Genomic DNA, 19,200 nt, shown 5'->3' with positions numbered 1-19,200 from the left:
TATATATTTCTGAACTAGTGCTTATATATTACCTATTGTATATTAGGAGCTGGTTTATTGTATAGTAGGAGTTGTGATCTACTGTAATAATAAGTGTTATTCAGTAGGATATAATTATTGTAATAGTCTTTCTTAAATATTAATGTCTATAGAAATGATTGTACTTGTAATCGATTTATTTTTTGTTTATATCATGATTTTATATGATATTGGTATATTCTTAATTATTTAATTTCTGAAAATATTATATAAATATATAATTAACCGCTTTTTTTTTTAATTGTAGCAGCAGCAATAATAAATGATTAAAATAAAAAAATAATCGAGACACGAAACTGAGAAGTATAATTAATAGGTAGATGAAGAGTGAAATAAGACCATTTTTATGTGATTATTGTAGGTGCATACACCCTATTGGATGAGACAAAATATCATACACAACATTACTTAAACAAATTACATGGTGAAAACTGATTGATGCTCCACTCAACTAACCTCTCTTTCTCAATTATGTTTATTAGGGAAACTAAATCTTATTTAAATCCATGCTTTTCTTTTTTATTCAATTAGCTATTCCTTTCATTATTTGATACATTTAAATTTAAATATTAATAATTTAAATTAACGAATACATCAAATGAGAAAGAAAAAATAAGAAATTATTATAAAAATAGACGTGCATCTAAATTTATGGAATTAAAACTTACACTTTTACGATTGTGAGACATATTATAATTCAATTTGAAGTAACTACTGTATTTGCCCAAACTTACTTAGCCACCCCTCAATTAATTACTAATTTTGAATTTGTTGGTGAACTACTTTACTATTTATTTTTTTTAATCATAAAAAAGATATTGAATTAAATAATAAAAAGGAACAAACATAGCGTTTGGTAAAAGAGTACTTTATGGGGATAATTATAAACTCTCACTTAAAATTTGAGGTATTACACATAAACTCTAATAAATAGACTTCTTTGATGTCAAGAGCACTGTATATAAATTTTTGTTAGGGGTTTATGTGTAATTATATAAATTTTAGAGGACGTGTAATTATTCATATTTTATATTTTAGAATTATTTTAAACTACTAATCAATTTTCTTTTTCCTTTTTTTTTTCAAATTGACCAATCTTCTCAATTTTATTTATTTTTTTTATATATATATATATATATAATTACCTGAATTATTTACATTAATTGATTTTTTTTAGTTGGGGTTTTGTAATTAATACTCTCCTTTTTCCTCCTCCACATGCAATAATAACTCTTGAGAGTAAATGCTGTCTGTAACTTCCATACTTCCCCACTCTACCCCTCACTGTCAAACCAAACCCCTCGAGTCTTTGCTATCTCTTCTCCTCCATTTTTCAATTACCCTTTTCCATCACCTCTTCCCCCAGAAGAAGGTCAACACCTCTCCAACCTAATACGCGTGTGTGTGTGTGTTTGTGTGTGCCGTCTGACTTTCTTAATCTTGTTCCCAACTGTCGTTTGAGAGAAAGTGTATTTGCATCAGTGTGTATCTGGGGTGGATAAAATATTGCTCCTGCCAGGTTGTTGCTTTGCCAGATTTTCTTGGCTGTTCGGCACAAATTTTTGTTGTTTGGGTCTTTTTGTTGTTTTCGTCCAAGAATAGGAATTTTCCTGCCCAAGACAGATCTGGGTCTCTCTCATTTTCTCTCTCTTGGAGCTTGTTTGATCTCTAAGGTGCTAGATTTTCCCTCTATTTTCTCAGTTTTCTGTAATGAATGTGTTTTATTTTATGCAAATATACATATAGTCTTTTGTTGTTGTGCTGTTGTTTAAGCTCAAAGGTGCAATCTCTATGCGTTTTGTGATGATGGACTGTGGGGTTTTGAGGTTTTCAATCTGGGTGTTGTTGGTATTGAATCTGGCATGTTGTTCTAGAGGGTTTGATCCTGTTGATCAGTATTATATAAACTGTGGATCGTCCAGTGATGTTGTTGTGGGTAATGTTACTTATGTGGCTGATAAATCAGCTTCCAGATTACTTTCAACTCCACAAGACATTTTGGCCGATAGCAAATTGAATTCTATAACACCGTCTGAGAATTCCCAGCTGTTTAGTACTGCTAGAATTTTTACGGGGCCGTCTAGGTATACATTTTCTATTAAGCAGGGTGGGAGACATTGGATTCGCCTGTACTTTTATCCGTTTGTTTACCAGAGTTATGATATGAACTCTGCTAGTTTCTCTGTGTTCTCCCAGAAGACTACTCTGCTTAGCGATTTTAGCCCCAGAAATGCTTCTGTTAGAGAATATTCAGTGAATGTGGGGAGTGGAGACCTGGTGATCACATTTTCCCCTAAGGCTAATTCATTTGCATATGTTAATGCAATGGAAGTTGTCTCGGTACCAGATGCCCTGATAGATCATGATGCCCCTCTTTTCAATCCACCTGGGACTTTTAATGGATTGGTAACTCAGGCTCTAGAGACAGTTGCTAGGGTAAATATGGGTGGACCGTTGGTGTCGCCAGTGAACGATACTTTGGGTCGAACCTGGGTGTCTGATAGTAGTTTCTTGTTGCAATCAAACGTTGCAACTAATGCGTCCAACATTCCAGCTGTTCGGTATCCTCAAGGTGGTGCAACTTCAGATACTGCTCCACAAACAGTATACGGGACGTGCACGAGGATGAATTCTGCGGATGATCCCAATAGCAACTTTAATGTGACATGGGGATTTAAAGTGGAACCAGGCTTTCAGTACTTAATCCGGTTGCACTTCTGTGACATTGTGAGTACATCAGCTAATCAGCTCGTCTTTAATGTTTACATTGGTACATTTCTTGTTGCTCCAGATCTTGAACTTAGTGCAAAATTTTTCGGGCGTTTGGCTACTGCATATTATATGGATTTTGTTACCCCAACAATGGATAGAAATAACCTGACCGTAAGTATCGGTCCATCTCCTAGAAGTGCTTACCCTGATGCCATTCTCAATGGGTTGGAGATCATGAAAATGAACAATTCTAAGGACAGCCTAGCTGGGGAGTCAATCCTTCCTAGATTTCCACGCTCCAAGAAGAATGTCGGAATGATTGTGGGTATAAGTGTTGGGGTGTCGCTTGCTTTGATAGTGGTTGGAGTTCTATTTTTTGTGCACAGAAGAAGGAAACAAGAACAACTCGCCCATTCAAAAACCTGGATTCCTATATCCATTAATGGTGGAACCTCTCACACTATGGGCAGTAAATATTCAACTGCGACAACGGGTAGTATCAATTCTAACTTGAGCTATCGCATCCCGTTCGCAGCAGTTCAAGAAGCGACTAACAACTTTGATGAAAGTTGGGTAATTGGAATTGGTGGCTTTGGGAAGGTCTACAAGGGGGTTCTAAATGATGGTACAAAAGTAGCTGTTAAGAGAGGGAATCCTAAGTCCCAACAAGGCCTAGCAGAATTCAGAACTGAAATTGAAATGCTTTCGCAATTCCGTCATCGCCACTTGGTTTCTCTAATTGGCTACTGCGATGAAAAGAATGAGATGATTCTAGTTTACGAATACATGGAAAATGGCACCCTCAAGAGTCATCTCTACGGATCTAATCTTCCCAGTTTAGGTTGGAAGGAGAGACTCGAGATATGCATTGGAGCAGCAAGAGGACTGCACTATCTTCACACCGGCTACGCCAAAGCCGTTATTCATCGGGATGTGAAGTCAGCAAACATATTGCTCGATGAGAATCTTATGGCTAAGGTTGCTGATTTTGGTCTTTCCAAAACTGGCCCCGAGATTGATCAAACCCATGTTAGTACTGCCGTTAAAGGCAGTTTCGGTTACCTAGATCCAGAGTATTTCAGAAGGCAACAGCTGACAGAAAAATCAGATGTTTATTCATTTGGTGTCGTGTTGTTTGAAGTTCTTTGTGCCAGGCCTGTGATAGATCCATCTCTTCCTCGGGAAATGGTCAACTTAGCTGAATGGGCGATGAAGTGGCAGAAGAAGGGTCAGCTAGATCAAATCATAGATCCTAATCTTGCAGGAAAAATAAAACCCGATTCCCTCAGAAAGTATGGAGAAACAGCAGAGAAATGCTTGGCTGATTTTGGGGTTGATAGGCCCTCCATGGGAGACGTCTTGTGGAATCTCGAGTACGCGCTTCAACTTCAAGAAGCAGTGGTGCACAATGATCCTGAGGAAAACAGCACCAACGTCATCGGCCAGCTCTCTCCACAAGTCGGTGAGTTCAATAATGTCGACACAAGCAATTCTGTTGCTGGATTCGAAACATCAAGTGTGGATGATTTGTCGGGTGTTTCTATGAGTAGAGTCTTCTCACAACTGGTAAAATCCGAGGGTAGATGATTTCATGCACAAGCAGGTATATATACATATCATACTTTCTGGCTTTTCTTGCGTTGCTGCTATGTTTGATCATCAATCATATGAAGATTGAATTCTTTTTCTTGTAACTTGCTTTGTTTCCATAGCTTGCTGAGTTACTGTGGAGCTGTATTTCGACTTAGTTTCATTTCAAGTGATATACATCAATCCATGTAAGTTATTGTGTTGTATGGTTGTGATTCTGTGGTTGATCATCAATCATATATGGTAGATGCAGAATGGAAATTTTGTGTTGCATTGAATACTTTGATGAAATCTTTTTATTGCTATTTGAGTTTGGATTTTCTCATTAACAGCTAACAATCTTTTGTTTTCATCACTCTTCTAATATGTGTATCCGAAACGGCTGCTTTGAGGTATATGTTATGGGAGATGGTTACTCATTTAATATTAATATTTTAACACGATTTATTATATATAAATCCTTTATGTTATTTTTTTTTTAAATAAAGAAGGAACAATGATATTTGAACTCAAGATATTGTCTTTGGCCTATTTTTAATACTCTATTAAACGATCACCGCATCTAAAAATTTAAATTACTAAAGAAAAAAATATTTAATATTATTATTTTAAAGTAAACAATTGCCATTTGATTCTCAACTGGACTTGTAATGAGTAAGATTGATATTTTACCGTCACTCGCACACGATTGATCTCATTTTGGGGGAATTTAAGTTAAATAAAATATATTTGACATATAATTGATGTGTATTTTAAAAAGAGTAATTATCATATAATTTTATATGAATAAAAATTGCTCTCGTAGTATAAGTGAAAATATTTCTGCAGTGAAGCTAAATTAATTTGTCGTGATTTTATAATTATTTTCTGCTATATTTGAATGAAGAATTTGAAAAAAATATTTTAAATAACTTCGTATTAAATGTATTTAAAATCAATTATAGTGCTATAAAATATAATTAATTTTTTTTTTAAAGAATTTGAAATCATGTATGTTGCGAAATTATCGATCCACTATAAATTTATAGTATATTTGGATTGACGGATTTAAAAGTATGAATTGTAAATCTTTAATAATAAATCACTTGAATATATTTGGACTATAATTTTATATTACGAAGGAATTCAAATTCTTCAACTTTCATTTTGAATTTTGTTTTGTGGAAGACCAATGGATTTTAGATTTAATTATTTCTAAGAAAAAATCTATAATTTTTTCCCTCAAATCCAAATTCGTCAATAGATGAAATCTAAATAACTCCGTATTAAAAAAATCTGAAATATCATCAAATTGTATTAATTATATAAATTTAAAATTATTCACACAAATCTAAAAGAAATATTATTATGAATTTGAAAGTTATGGTTTTCAAATTTATTAATTCAAATATAATTTAAAAATAAAACTATTATTGTAGATTTAAAATCCCTAACTTCAAAATGCACCAATTTAAGTACAACCTTTTGGTGCACATTCCATTATTAGTAATCAATGAAAAAAAATCAATAATGAAGAGGTTTTATATAAATTCAAGTCCCACCACTCTATAGGTATTAATCTATTTAAATTATAATTATTTTAATTATATATCTATTAAGTAATTGGCATACATTAATTTTTTAAATTTAAAATTTGTATGTAATTATAATTAATTCATCAATAAATAAATAAATTTCTTATACCAAGAAAATATTGTATGTTAATATTCAAGCAGTTATCTCTATATTTCGATTAATAAATTCGGATTTGATGGAAAGATTAAAAAATAGAATTTTAAATAATTTTATATCGAAAAAATTTAAAATTTATTAACATTCAACAAAACATATGATTCAAAATTAAAGCTGAAATCTTAAATCTTTTAAATTTATAATTATTCAAACAGATTAAAACTTTATTATTAGAAATTTGATTTCATAATTTCAAATCAACTATTCAAATATATTCTAATTACATTATTATACTCCAATCTTTATACCCTATTTCCTACGTAACTCTGCAAAGCACTACCATCAATCAATAACATCTATCTTGCTGGTGCAAGAAAGCAGCCACCGGAAAACAAGCCCGCCGGACTTCCTCCCTCCGTCGACACCGCACTTTCTCTTTCTTTTCTCCGCCACCACCTTATCTTTAACCCTGCCGAAGCACTTCACGACCGCAGAATCCTCTTCTCGCGAGAAGACATAGCTTCTCAAGTACAACTGCCTGCATGCAAACCATTCCATCACCCTGCAGGGTTGGGCGTCGCCCTTGCCCACGTCACCGGAGGTCATGGACTGGATGAACTCGGCGTCGGATTCCGGCCACTTGTGGAGAATGGCGAAGGTGTATCTTGCCGGAAAAGGGGAGCCGTTCACGTAGTTAGAAGCCATATGTTTTCTTGAGACAAACTCAGTTCAGTTCAGATGTACGGATGTATATGTGTTTGTTTGTATATATATATATACACATAAAAGGTTATTGGTAATTGCCTGTTCCATGTAGGATTTGAGTCCACTTAGGATTTTGAAAGAATTATTGGTTGGTTTAGGTTTCGGGTTTGTTTTCTGAATTTGGTTCCAACATTTTGCTGGCAAAAATGCAAGCAATCGAGCTATATGATAATGTGAATGGGCAAATTATGCCGTATAAAATAATAATTAGTATTTTTATCTCCCTATATTTTTTAAAATACAGCAATTTATCAACTCTTTATGTTTTTTGTGAAATGGAACTCCTTAATCCAATTCCATTTAGTAGTTATATATTATTAGGTCATACTCTAAGGACTAAATAGTTAATATATGCTACAGAATGTAATTTATTTAATTAAATAAAAAATACATAATCAATCAAATTGATAAAATGTAATAATTTTGAATATGCACGTGCAGAAAAATAATTAAACAAATTGATTACAGAGATAATTATCTTGTTTCAAAGTTATATAGAGGTGTATCCAACAATACGTGTTTGTCAATTTATTATTAAAAATAAATTATATATATATATATATATCTTTTTTACAACTTTTACTTGTGAATACTTAGTTAAGCTGATTTCAATCAGGTTATAAGCAGCTTTGCACTAAAAAAAAATAAAATGGAATATTAGTTACAAAAGAATTCAATTCACGATTTTAATAATGTCGCTAATTAATTATATCTATTCAATGACAAAAATATGTATATTGTCGTGATAACAAATTAGTAACAAAAAAATGCACATAAAGTTATCGCTAAATATAATTTAGCGACGATCTAGTAATGAAATTTGTGACACGTGTATAGTGGTGACACATAGTTGTGTCATTAATTTTAGTGATAGTTTTAAAATTGTCCGTTAATATTTTATCACTAATATCAAATTTTCTTGTAGTGCTCTACCAACTGCTGCAACTTATAAATAACATCGTAGATATTAAATTATTTTCTCAAATATTTTGATATCAGCTCTTTTTTCACTTTCATTTTTATTTTTAACTCCCAACTTTCATTACGATCAAATTCACAATCTTTTTTATAATTTATTCACATCATAAAAATAAAAATTATTGCAAACATCCCAACAACATATTTCGCAACTTCAAATTATTTCCAGCATTATGATGAAGTGGTTTCAAATTGATCCGACTGCTTAATAAATTTTAATTCACAATTGGAATTTGACCTCTGAACAATCGTGACACGTGTATTAGGTTTGGCAGTTTCATCATAAGACGATGAAATTTGCGACGCAAATTGCTCAAAAGAGAGTGAAAATATTTCCCTCAAAATTGGGCAGCTAAAAGTTGCCAAAATTAGGAGCCTTTGAGTGGATTGAGTTAGCAAATGGTTAATAATTGAATTATTTTCCACATATTTTTCATTACGTAAATCGATTTTTGGTCGAATATAAGTCCGATTAAATATTATCAAAGGATCACTATTGAGATCATTATTATCGCGGTCTAATAGTTAAGATCGAACGTTACTACATTCATCCACGATGTGAGTTTGAATTCTTACTAAGGTGTTTGATAAGACTAAACGTACGCCCATATCTGTGTGTAGATGCAATCAATTCTGACGAATTTGTGAGCTGTCATCCTGAATTTTTTTATTTTTATAACAATATATATATGTGTGTGTGTGTGAAAGAATATTATCAAGAGGAATTGAGTTATGAATACGGACATAACAAAAAAAATCGGATTCTTTTGTCCTTCTTTGTTGGCTCATACCAATTTAAAGGTATACTGAAAAAGATAGAGATAATATTCCTACCAAAAATGGATTTGATTGAATTTCAAATAATAAATGAAAAAATAATGTGAAATATCGGTTTTATTGTGAATGGTCTAAGAGTTCAGAATTTATTCAAACACATACTTGCACTAATAAGAAATAAATTATTCCTTACAATATAAATAATTATGATTTAAAAATGGTAAAGACCTCCTCAAGGTATCAAAAATTGGCATCCACCGGGTCAACTACTAAAATATATAAGACTTTCTATGTGTGGTAAAGTTACAGTCACACCTCCTAAGGTTATAATTGTAATTATAATTATACCCCCTATTTAAATACAATACTTATACTAACAACCCTCAGACTGTGTAGCTATAACTTTGCAAAAGACACAGAGTATTTATATAATTCGACATAACCTTAAGAAATGTCAATATAATTTATCCTAAATACTAAACGCACTACCTATTTTACTCATAAAAGTTATTTTCTTATTTTATCTTTTTTCTCCTATGTTTTTTATCCTCTTATTCTCTTTAGGTTTTTTTAATATATATAAATAAAATAATGTATCTATACTATATAAAAAGAAAAGGTATTTTTCTCTCACAAATGGCGGTTATGATACAACAACACCGAGTTTATTATTATGCCAATAATACCCCTTATTTGATTTTTTTTTCTTTTTTTTAGAAATATAACGATGAAAAATTTATATTATTTCTTTTTATGATATATTTTACAACATAAAATGTTATTATTATATGCACGTAAAAATGGTGTGTCATGACAGCTAGTACAGTAAAACCTCTATAAATTAATACTCTATAAATTAATAAACTCTCTAAAATAATAAAATCCTCCGGTCCCGACTTGGGCCTTTGTAAAAAATCATCAAATTCGATAAGATAATAAAATAATAATTTTTCAGAAAATTCCTTTATAAATATTAGGTCCCATTAAAACTCTAAATTAATAATTCATAAATATTACAATTATAAATATTATGATAATTTACTAAAATATGAAATCTGTAATGCTTTACGCATTTGATCATTCATGGATAATTTTGCGATGCCTTTTAGATGAGAAGACATGGTTGGGTGTTATGAATTATTTTATTATCATATTGAGATTTATGTAGTATATGTTTCATTCATCATGTATGAATATATTTAATTGGTTATAATAGTTATTTAAGTGCAACGAATTGATGTAAACATGTATATTTAAGTAATTCCAATGAATTGATACATGTGTCTATGAATATAATAGTTAATTGTTGCTTGAATATAATCAATGAAACATATATGAATTTATTTATTTTCAATATATATGTACTAAATTTGCTGAAAATTTAAAAAATCTCTCTTTTAATTAATAAAATATTAATTTATCGATAAATTAATATCTCTCTAAATTAATAAAATTTCATGGTCCCAAGGTTATTAATTTATAGAGGTTTTACTGTATATATAATAAAAAGAATAGTGCACTAACTTGTAAGATCTTTTTTGGTTGGTTATCTAAAGTCAATGTTTTTATTTATGTTTTAATTTATAAATTCTATTAATTGTCCGCGGCTAGGTTTAAATTTTTAATAATACATACATGTAAGTGTGTTGAATATTATATATATATATAAAAATAATTTATACACCGCATTAAGTGCACTTCAATATAACTAATACTAGACGTCTGATACGTTGTTCCTGCTTGCACATAATGAATAATATTTCATATTTTAAAATATATTATGAATAAAAGTAAAGTATATAAACTAACACATAATATTACAAAAAATAAAAAGAAAGAAAAGAAAAGGAAACTAACTTAAGAGTGTTTTTGATACAACAAACAAAGTAGTATAGTGGTATCATAAACCACCATTTGTGAGTGAAAATATTTATTTCTTTTTCATATTAACTATTGTGGCACGTTGTTCTTACGTGCATACAATAAATAATCATACAATTTAAAATATATTATAAATAAGAGTAAATTATAAATCAATACATTACATTAATGTAAAGAAAGAAATAATAATAATGATAATTTATCAATTAATGTAATTTGAAAAGTTGAATAAGTTGGTTATCTTATCATGAATATTATTTTTGACTTTATAAATAATTGGTGCAGCGGTGTCATTAAATGTCGTTTGTGAAAGTAGATGGACTTTTCTTTTTATTTTAGTATAAATATATATAAAATAAAATTTTTGCTAGAAGAAATAGAATATAAAAATATAAATAATTAAAATAAAAAACAATCCTAACTGCACGAAGCCCAATGAGTAAAAAAATGAAAATGGAAAGAGCAAAAGAGAAGCAATGCATTGAAGAGAGAATATGCTTTGTATCCCGAAACGTCGCCGTTGCGGCTGTCCCATTTTCTTCGCCTCAAGGCAACCACCTCGAAACTTCCTCCCCCCCTATTTAATTCACCTCCTCAAGGTCAGTTGATCCCCTGTGCAACTGCTGTACCCCTTCGCCCACGTATCGACCAATTCCCTCTCGCCACGTATATCAGCTTAAGAGAGTTTCTACGTGGGGCTTTCCCGTTGGTTGAACTTATGTGGAACGTGATCCACACACGAAAAAGGTGCTTGATGTGAGCCGAACTCCGGGAAACAGAGAGATGTGCTGTCCCCACTCCCCAATTTGTGAGGCGCACGTCTTTGTTACTTTGTGGATACCTAATTTGCCCCTGGTATTTTGTATCTTTTCTACTAATTGCAACAAAAATATTATTAATTAAATTAATAATATTATTATTTAGTGACTTTTAATTATTGCAATATCACCTAACCCCATACATTCTTTTTATATGAAATATAGTTTAATGGAACTTATAAAATAAATTATTTATGAGAAAATGATGAAACTCTTTTTCGTACTTTCTAACATCTCTACATTACTACTATAATTCGAGTAGTAAAATAATTTTTAAAATCATAATGGTAAATGATTATTATACAATTACTACCATATACAAATTATGCAAACTTATTTTTAGTATAAACACACTTTGTATTTAATGTAGGCAAAGCGTCTCATATTGATTGCAGACGAGGAGTTTAAGTGGCTTATAAACCCCAAAACTTCCTATTCATGACGAGGAGCCTTTTTATGAAAAATTCGTAAAGCTTCTACAAAGTTAGAGCAGACAATATCTTGTATAACGAGACACTGATTGAGTCAAAATCGTATCAGTATTGCAATTAATATTTTTTTATAATTAGATAAGAAGCATAAGATTTTTATAATATTACAAGAACAATATTATAATTAGGACAATGGTATTACTTTACCAAAAAAAAAAAAAAAAGCATTCATAGATTGGTAACAATGGCAGTTATTTTTCTGAATTTCTTAGGAATACATTGTCTAATTATTTCTTAGGAATATTTAAGTGATATAACTGAAAGCACGAGGGTATAAAGTGAGATCACGAGAGTAGGGGGGGTAAAATGAAATTTACCCAAATATATTTATATATTAAAAAAATCCTAGAATTGGACTAAGGGAGCTGAGGGCAATTGTGTCATTTGTGAGGACATCGTGCGTTATTGAAATTTGTAGGAGGAGTGGAGATAGCAAGAATTTGAAAAAGAAAATAATAGTTATAAGGAAAGGTTTAGGGGAGAAGGTACGGAGAAGCTTAACGGAGGCCCTCTCACGCATTGCTGCTTGTACCTTGTCGTATTATAAGGAACACAGATCTCTGCTTTTTTCGATTCCCTCACACACCCAAACACTTCTCCAATAAATAACAAACCCTCTCTAGCGGTTTCTAGAGAGAGAAATTTCAACTCTTTTCACTTTCTAATCGACTTCTCCTCGGTTCTGGTAGAATTTTGGACCCGTAACGCAAGCGTTACGTACGGTGTTGGAGCAACTGGGGAGCCGCTGAGTTCAACTCGAGGTGGTGAGTGGGTGTTATCTTTGTGATTAGGGTTTTATTTTTTATTTTACTTTTTGAAGTTTGGTTTTTATGATGTGTAGTGATGATTTACCTGTAGATCGTGAAGTTGGAGAATTTTTTGTTTGGTTTAGGGCGGTTCTTATTGATTGATTGATTTTATTAAGTTTGTATTATGGTGTTTATGCATTGATTTTTTATTTTTTTTTCAGGTTGACTTGCGTCGGATTTGCTGACTTGGTGAGCTTTGGATTGACGATTGATGGGAAAAGGAGGGCAGAATTATGGTAGGAGTGAGGATTTGGGTGGGGCTGGGAAGGAGCCGAAAGGGGATTATTATGCGGCATGGTCGAAAGATGTGAGAGAGTGTGAGGAGAAGTATCAAGTAAGCAGGGACTATGGATTGTCAGGGGATGAGGTTGAAAAACGGAAGCAGATCTATGGATTAAATGAGTTGGATAAACATGACGGACCTTCAATTTTTAGGTTGATTCTGGATCAGTTTAATGATACACTAGTCAGGATTTTGTTGGTGGCAGCAGTGATTTCCTTTGTATTGGCATGGTATGATGGGGAGGAAGGCGGAGAGATGGAGATCACAGCATTTGTCGAGCCATTGGTTATATTTTTGATATTGATTGTGAATGCCATTGTGGGGGTTTGGCAGGAGAACAATGCAGAAAAAGCACTGGACGCATTGAAGGAAATCCAGTCGGAACATGCATCAGTTATTCGTGAGGGTAGAAGGATTTCTAATTTGCCTGCAAAGGAGCTAGTTCCTGGAGACATTGTGGAGTTGAGAGTGGGGGATAAAGTTCCAGCAGATATGAGAGTTATAAGCTTGATTAGCTCGACCCTTCGGGTTGAACAGGGGTCATTGACGGGAGAGAGTGAGGCGGTTAGCAAGAGTACTAAGGCTGTTGCAGAGGATGTTGATATTCAGGGGAAGAAGTGTATGGTGTTTGCTGGAACAACAGTGGTGAATGGGAATTGTATTTGTTTGGTAACTCAGACTGGAATGAGTACAGAGATAGGGAAGGTGCATTCACAGATTCATGAAGCATCGCAGAGCGACGATGATACGCCTTTGAAGAAGAAGTTGAATGAGTTTGGAGAGACTTTAACTGCTATCATTGGAGCTATCTGCACTTTGGTTTGGCTGATCAATGTGAAGTACTTCCTTTCGTGGGAGTTTGTTGATGGGTGGCCAAGGAATTTCAAGTTCTCATTTGAGAAGTGCACATATTACTTTGAGATTGCTGTAGCATTGGCAGTGGCTGCTATTCCTGAAGGTTTGCCTGCAGTTATCACAACTTGCTTGGCTCTTGGCACACGCAAGATGGCTGCTAAGAATGCACTGGTTCGCAAGTTGCCTAGTGTTGAAACCCTTGGTTGCACAACTGTGATTTGCTCTGATAAGACTGGTACTCTGACTACTAATCAGATGGCAGTGGCTAAGCTCGTTGCTATGGGTTCGAAGGCAAATGTTCTGCGATCCTTTAATGTGCAAGGAACTACCTATGATCCATTCGATGGGAAAATAGAAAACTGGCCTGCTGGTCAGTTAGATCCTAACCTTCAAATGATTGCTAAAATTGCTGCTATTTGTAATGATGCCGACATAGAAAAATCTGGCCATGATAAATCTGGACATTATGTGGCCAATGGGATGCCGACTGAGGCTGCACTTAAGGTATGTGTATCAGTCAATTCAGATGTTTTATGTAGTAAATTTTTGGAACACTATTTCCTTTGATATAGTAATAAGTAAAATGTTTTCAACTACCCTATTTGGGTTATTCAGTGGAGTTATGATGCATTATGACTGTGTCGTTTTGCTGGAAGTTTTGATGCTACTATCTTCCCAAGTTTGGCTGTGCCTGTAATTGCTGTTAGTTATTGGATTGTAGCAATTCTTTTCTCTGTATCATGTATTTTCGTTTTGCATAATTTTGTGAGATATATTAGTAGCTCTTTGTTATACCTTCTTGTTTCTGACTAGAACTGGATCGTCATATCTTCATGAAGGATATACACCTGACAGATTTAATTTTCAGGTTCTAGTTGAGAAAATGGGCCTTCCAGATGAATTGCATTTAGGCCCCTCCTCGGGCTATGATGGTGCTCTAAGTAAGTTTTCCTGCTTCCTTACTGAAACTGTTGTGTGATCTGTTGATTTTCCATGCTCATGTGCAATTTTCAATTGAATCATGTAGGGTGCTCGTACGCATGGAATAAAATTGACCAGCGGATTGCCACCCTTGAGTTTGATCGTGATAGAAAATCCATGGGAGTCATTGTGAATTCTGGCACTGGAAAAAAGTCGTTACTTGTAAAGGTAGGTTCTTGTTCCATTTGGCATTTGCTACTGCTCTGCTTCTCATATTTAGGATCTAACGGCTAGATAGGGATTACTAAAAAGAAGACTTCATTTGTTCTTCAATTTCATTATTACCTTCCTGGAACTTCTTTTTGGGTTACTTCTGGATTAGCCAATGGGTTGGAAATATTTGTTCTCTTCCTGTGAACAAGTTCATTTATTTGTATGTCACTGTATATAGAATATATTTAAACTGATTTACTTGGGTTCTGCAAACTTTTCATTCTCTTTTGTGTATTTCTGTTTCATCTTTGTTCAGTAATTCAGGAAGTCAGTGCTAAATTGTGCAGGGTGCAGTGGAGACATTGTTGGAAAGAAGCAAGTTTGTGCAATTTCTAGATGGCTCTATTGTAGAACTTGATCAAAGTCTAAGGGAAGCTATACTGAAAAGCCTTCAGGAAATGTCAACAAGTGCATTACGAGTTCTGGGTTTTGCATACAAGGATGATCTCCCAGAATTTGCTACATATAATGGTGAAGAAGACCATCCAGCTCACGAGCTCTTATTGAACCCTGCAAATTATTCCTCAATTGAGAGCAAATTAGTTTTTGTTGGCTTGGCTGGTTTAAGAGTGAGTTGGCTTTTTTTATTTATTCTTAATTCTTTTGTGAACTCATTGTTATGGTATGAAAATTCTAAGTGAATACTACGACATTCTTTAAATTGTCAAGGATCCTCCTCGGAAAGAAGTCCCTCAAGCACTCGAGGATTGCAGAACGGCCGGCATTCGTGTTATGGTAATTACAGGAGATAACAAAGATACAGCTGAAGCAATTTGTCGTGAAATAGGTGTTTTTGGGCGCCATGAAAATATCAGCTCAAAAAGCTTAACGGGAAGAGAGTTTATGGAGCTATCTAGACAAGACAAAGAAAGTCATCTTAATCAAAGTGGAGGGCTTCTTTTCTCAAGGGCTGAACCAAGGCATAAACAAGAAATAGTGAGGTTGCTCAAGGATTTTGGTGAAGTTGTTGCAATGACTGGGGATGGAGTGAATGACGCACCTGCCTTGAAATTGGCCGATATTGGGATTGCTATGGGCATTGCAGGGACAGAGGTATTTGTCTCAGTGTATTGCATAGACTTTTTGCTTTTCTAACGGAAACAATACGATATTTGGTGTTCAATCAGTAATTTATCCAATTCCTTTTTAATTTCTCGATCTCATCCTTTTCTCTACAGGTTGCAAAGGAAGCTTCTGATATGGTTTTAGCGGATGATAATTTCAGCACAATTGTTGCTGCTGTTGGCGAAGGCAGATCCATTTACAATAACATGAAGGCCTTCATCAGGTCATATTTTATACTAATCTTTTATTTTCCATCGTCTTCACTAGCTTATATGCTACAATATATTGACTCTTAGATTTTATGTTCTGAAGGATTGTGATTTACTTATCAGTTCTTTCTATTAATTGTTTGTGACATTTGTCGTTCAGAATATAGCTAGTTAGGGGATATAGTAAATCAGAGGTGAAAAGTTGACGGGGATCTACTTGAGGGCATATATTTGACCATCAGATTTTGTTTATTTGCATTTTGTCAAGTATATTTGGTAATAGGAGAGCAGCAGTTATTAGTATCGGAGCTAATTTCCTGTAATTGATATTGTCCAAATGTATCACGGTATTTAATTATTTTAAATGAACGACTTATACGTAATATTATGCAATTCCTAATTAGATTATGTGTCCGGAGGAACTTTAAAGGTGCTTTCTAACGTGGCATGGTTAATATGGCATCTTGTCAAATAGGTGTGCAATGTGAAATTCCGTGCTAATCTTTTTTATTTTTACACTTAGGTTAACTATGTTCGAGTATTTAGTTATAACCTTAATGACTAGCAATCAGAATTGATGGAAAGCAAACCACATTGGGGAAATGTGGTTTTCCAAGAGTGGTGCAGAGTGATGATGGACAATTCTCTATAGGCAAAACCACGAAGATTAGAATGAATTAACACCCAAATAACAATTGTTTTAAAAGTCCAGATGCCATTCCCATTGCAGTAATGATGGGGGTAAAAGAGGTGATATTAAAAATCGATTTGACTGTTGAGTAACATATGGATGACATTGTCAGAAATTGACATTTTAGAAGTTGATGGTGAAATGATTTTATGAGTAAAGCCGAGTTAGCCAGACCAGGCCTTGTAATGAATGCTACTTTAGTTTGTCCAGTTAAAGATGGGAAAAAGAAGGGAGAAGAATATTTTTCTTTTCAGCATGCCGTAAATAATGTTTGAAATAACACTTTAGTATTAATATTATACTTCCAACTGGATTTAACTCATCAATTCCTTGTTGCAGATACATGATCTCCTCAAACATAGGTGAGGTTGCCTCAATATTTCTGACAGCTGCTTTAGGCATTCCAGAAGGTCTGATACCTGTCCAGCTTCTGTGGGTCAACTTGGTCACTGATGGACCACCGGCTACTGCTTTGGGCTTTAATCCACCGGACAAGGATATCATGAAGAAGCCACCTAGAAGAAGTGATGACTCGCTGATCAGTCCATGGATTCTGTTCCGTTATTTGGTATGCTAATTATCTTCTCTTTCCTTTCAAACTTCAACAAGTCACATCTCTGTATAATGTTGACTTACGGTTCCTTTATATGAATGAAGGTTATTGGATCTTATGTCGGTATCGCGACTGTGGGAATATTCATTATATGGTATACTCGTTCATCTTTCCTTGGCATTGACCTTAGTGGGGACGGCCACAGCCTTGTCACATACTCCCAGCTTGCCAACTGGGGACAGTGCCAAACCTGGCAGAACTTTTCTGTCTCACCATTCACAGCTGGAACTCAGACATTCAAATTTGATGATCCATGTGACTACTTCCAAACAGGCAAAATCAAGGCTATGACTCTCTCCCTCTCTGTGCTCGTTGCAATAGAGATGTTTAATTCACTCAATGCTCTATCCGAAGATGGAAGCCTAATATCAATGCCTCCCTGGGTCAACCCGTGGCTCCTTTTGGCTATGTCTGTCTCATTCGGCCTGCACTTCCTGATCCTATACGTGCCTTTCCTTGCTCAGATATTTGGCATCGTACCATTGAGCCTAAATGAATGGTTGTTGGTATTGGCTGTGGCTTTTCCCGTCATATTAATTGATGAGGTACTCAAGTTTATTGGTAGATGTACGAGCGGAATCCGAACATCAAGTGGAAGAAGATCATCTAAGCAAAAGGCGGAATGAAGTCAAAAACTACAGAATTAAACTTGAGACTTTGTGAGCATGGTATATTTATGAGCTTGAAAAGGGGGGTCGAAACGGTGAATGCCAGTTTGTCCACCCTTGATATAGGTACAGAACCACGGGGTTTTGCTTATGGACCTTGGGATTTGATAGATTGGTTAGAAACTGTATTATTTTTCTGATGTTAACTAGTTTTGTTTAACCCAATGATGTCCCTGTAATTGTGGGCAGAACTCATTTATATCTGAGTGAGGCAAAGAAAAACCTTTTTCTGGAGAAGCTCTCTGATTTCATTCATCTTTATGTTGTAGGAGCATGGAATGGTGACATATTTGGCGCCAAATTGTCACATTCAACCAATTTTCTTATTTCTTTTTCATTTCTCATCACAGTCCTCGTTACATTTGTGTAAGTTGTAACGGTTTCCCAATTAGAGGGTACCAGAACTACCACGTGGGGCCTTCGCTTTGGTCCCTACTCATGTGGATTAGGTTTGTGTTTCTGACAAAAACTATAGGAAACGGAAATGTCTAGATTACCCCTGGACTAGGTATTTTTGTCTCACATTTTATGATTGATGACTACAGATATAATTATAATTTTTTAAAAAAATTACATTAATTATACAATTAATAATAATATATTTGTTATATAATTAATTTAAATTTTAATCGAATTTAATTTGAATTAGAATTTCCACTTGAAAGAGATGTATAGCGCTTTCCACTAATATTTATTGGTCTCTAATCTCTCACCATAGGTTTAAAGTTGTAAGCATCTAATGGTTGCTTTTTCCCGACGGATTAAATTGTCCCATTCTAACCGATTTCCAATTCAAGTTAAACTGACGTTACTGAATGATAAGGACACATAATGAATTCAGAGTTTGGATGTTTCTCTTTTAAATTATGTGGCACAAATATGTCTTTGTACTTAGTTTTTATGTTCCTAAAGAAAGCCATCAAAGCTTGAAAAAATACTAAGTTTGATGTGTGTGAGCTTACTAAGTCAATTGGGGTCTAATTTAGCTGAGAAAAGATGTAAATGTGCTTAGGTAAGTTTGAATCTTGAAAAAGTGAATTGCAATGTAATAAATTATGAATCACATTGGAACACCTGTGTGGTTGTAATTC

The 19,200-nt window shown here is 33.7% G+C and overlaps 3 protein-coding genes across 4 annotated transcripts; 2 read left to right on the top strand and 1 right to left on the bottom strand.

The window, feature by feature from the left end:
* Window positions 1-1,294: 1,294 nt before the first annotated feature.
* Window positions 1,295-4,646, top strand: HERK1 (hercules receptor kinase 1). Its single transcript, XM_011091096.3, has one exon. The coding sequence runs from the start codon at window positions 1,831-1,833 to the stop codon at window positions 4,336-4,338; it is 2,508 nt and encodes an 835-aa protein (XP_011089398.1). The 5' UTR covers window positions 1,295-1,830; the 3' UTR covers window positions 4,339-4,646.
* A 1,708-nt stretch (window positions 4,647-6,354) lies between these two features.
* Window positions 6,355-6,717, bottom strand: LOC105170830 (uncharacterized). Its single transcript, XM_011091751.1, has one exon. It carries the CDS (start codon window positions 6,715-6,717, stop codon window positions 6,355-6,357), a length of 363 nt encoding a protein of 120 aa, XP_011090053.1.
* A 5,517-nt stretch (window positions 6,718-12,234) lies between these two features.
* LOC105170362 (calcium-transporting ATPase 4, endoplasmic reticulum-type) lies at window positions 12,235-18,346 on the top strand. 2 transcript variants are annotated; one of them, XM_020696809.2, is made up of 9 exons: window positions 12,235-12,483; window positions 12,693-14,173; window positions 14,538-14,610; window positions 14,697-14,818; window positions 15,151-15,432; window positions 15,533-15,916; window positions 16,042-16,151; window positions 17,168-17,396; window positions 17,486-18,346. In XM_020696809.2, the coding sequence occupies exons 2-9, from the start codon at window positions 12,743-12,745 to the stop codon at window positions 18,065-18,067; spliced, it is 3,213 nt and encodes a 1,070-aa protein (XP_020552468.1). In that variant the 5' UTR covers window positions 12,235-12,483; window positions 12,693-12,742; the 3' UTR covers window positions 18,068-18,346. The 2 variants fall into 2 exon arrangements, with proteins under 2 accessions (XP_020552468.1, XP_011089397.1); XM_011091095.3 differs by having other exon boundaries at window positions 12,235-12,486.
* The last annotated feature ends 854 nt before the right edge of the window (window positions 18,347-19,200 follow it).

The sequence above is a fragment of the Sesamum indicum genome, linkage group LG9, assembly GCF_026168435.1.
Source record: "Sesamum indicum cultivar Baizhima isolate 11 linkage group LG9, ASM2616843v1, whole genome shotgun sequence".
Lineage (NCBI taxonomy): Eukaryota > Viridiplantae > Streptophyta > Magnoliopsida > Lamiales > Pedaliaceae > Sesamum > Sesamum indicum.
Note: the sequence above shows the minus strand (reverse complement) of the source record. Positions and strands in the feature narration are given on the sequence as shown.

Excerpts from the sequence above, each read along its gene's own strand:
- HERK1 (XM_011091096.3), top strand. The coding sequence starts at position 1,831 with ATGCGTTTTGTGATGATGGACTGTGGGGTTTTGAGGTTTTCAATCTGG.
- LOC105170830 (XM_011091751.1), bottom strand. The coding sequence starts at position 6,717 with ATGGCTTCTAACTACGTGAACGGCTCCCCTTTTCCGGCAAGATACACC.
- LOC105170362 (XM_020696809.2), top strand. The coding sequence starts at position 12,743 with ATGGGAAAAGGAGGGCAGAATTATGGTAGGAGTGAGGATTTGGGTGGG. Across the intron at positions 15,433-15,532 it reads TTGGCTTGGCTGGTTTAAGA|GATCCTCCTCGGAAAGAAGT; the intron begins GTGAGTTGGCTT and ends TAAATTGTCAAG. Across the intron at positions 16,152-17,167 it reads AACATGAAGGCCTTCATCAG|ATACATGATCTCCTCAAACA; the intron begins GTCATATTTTAT and ends TCCTTGTTGCAG.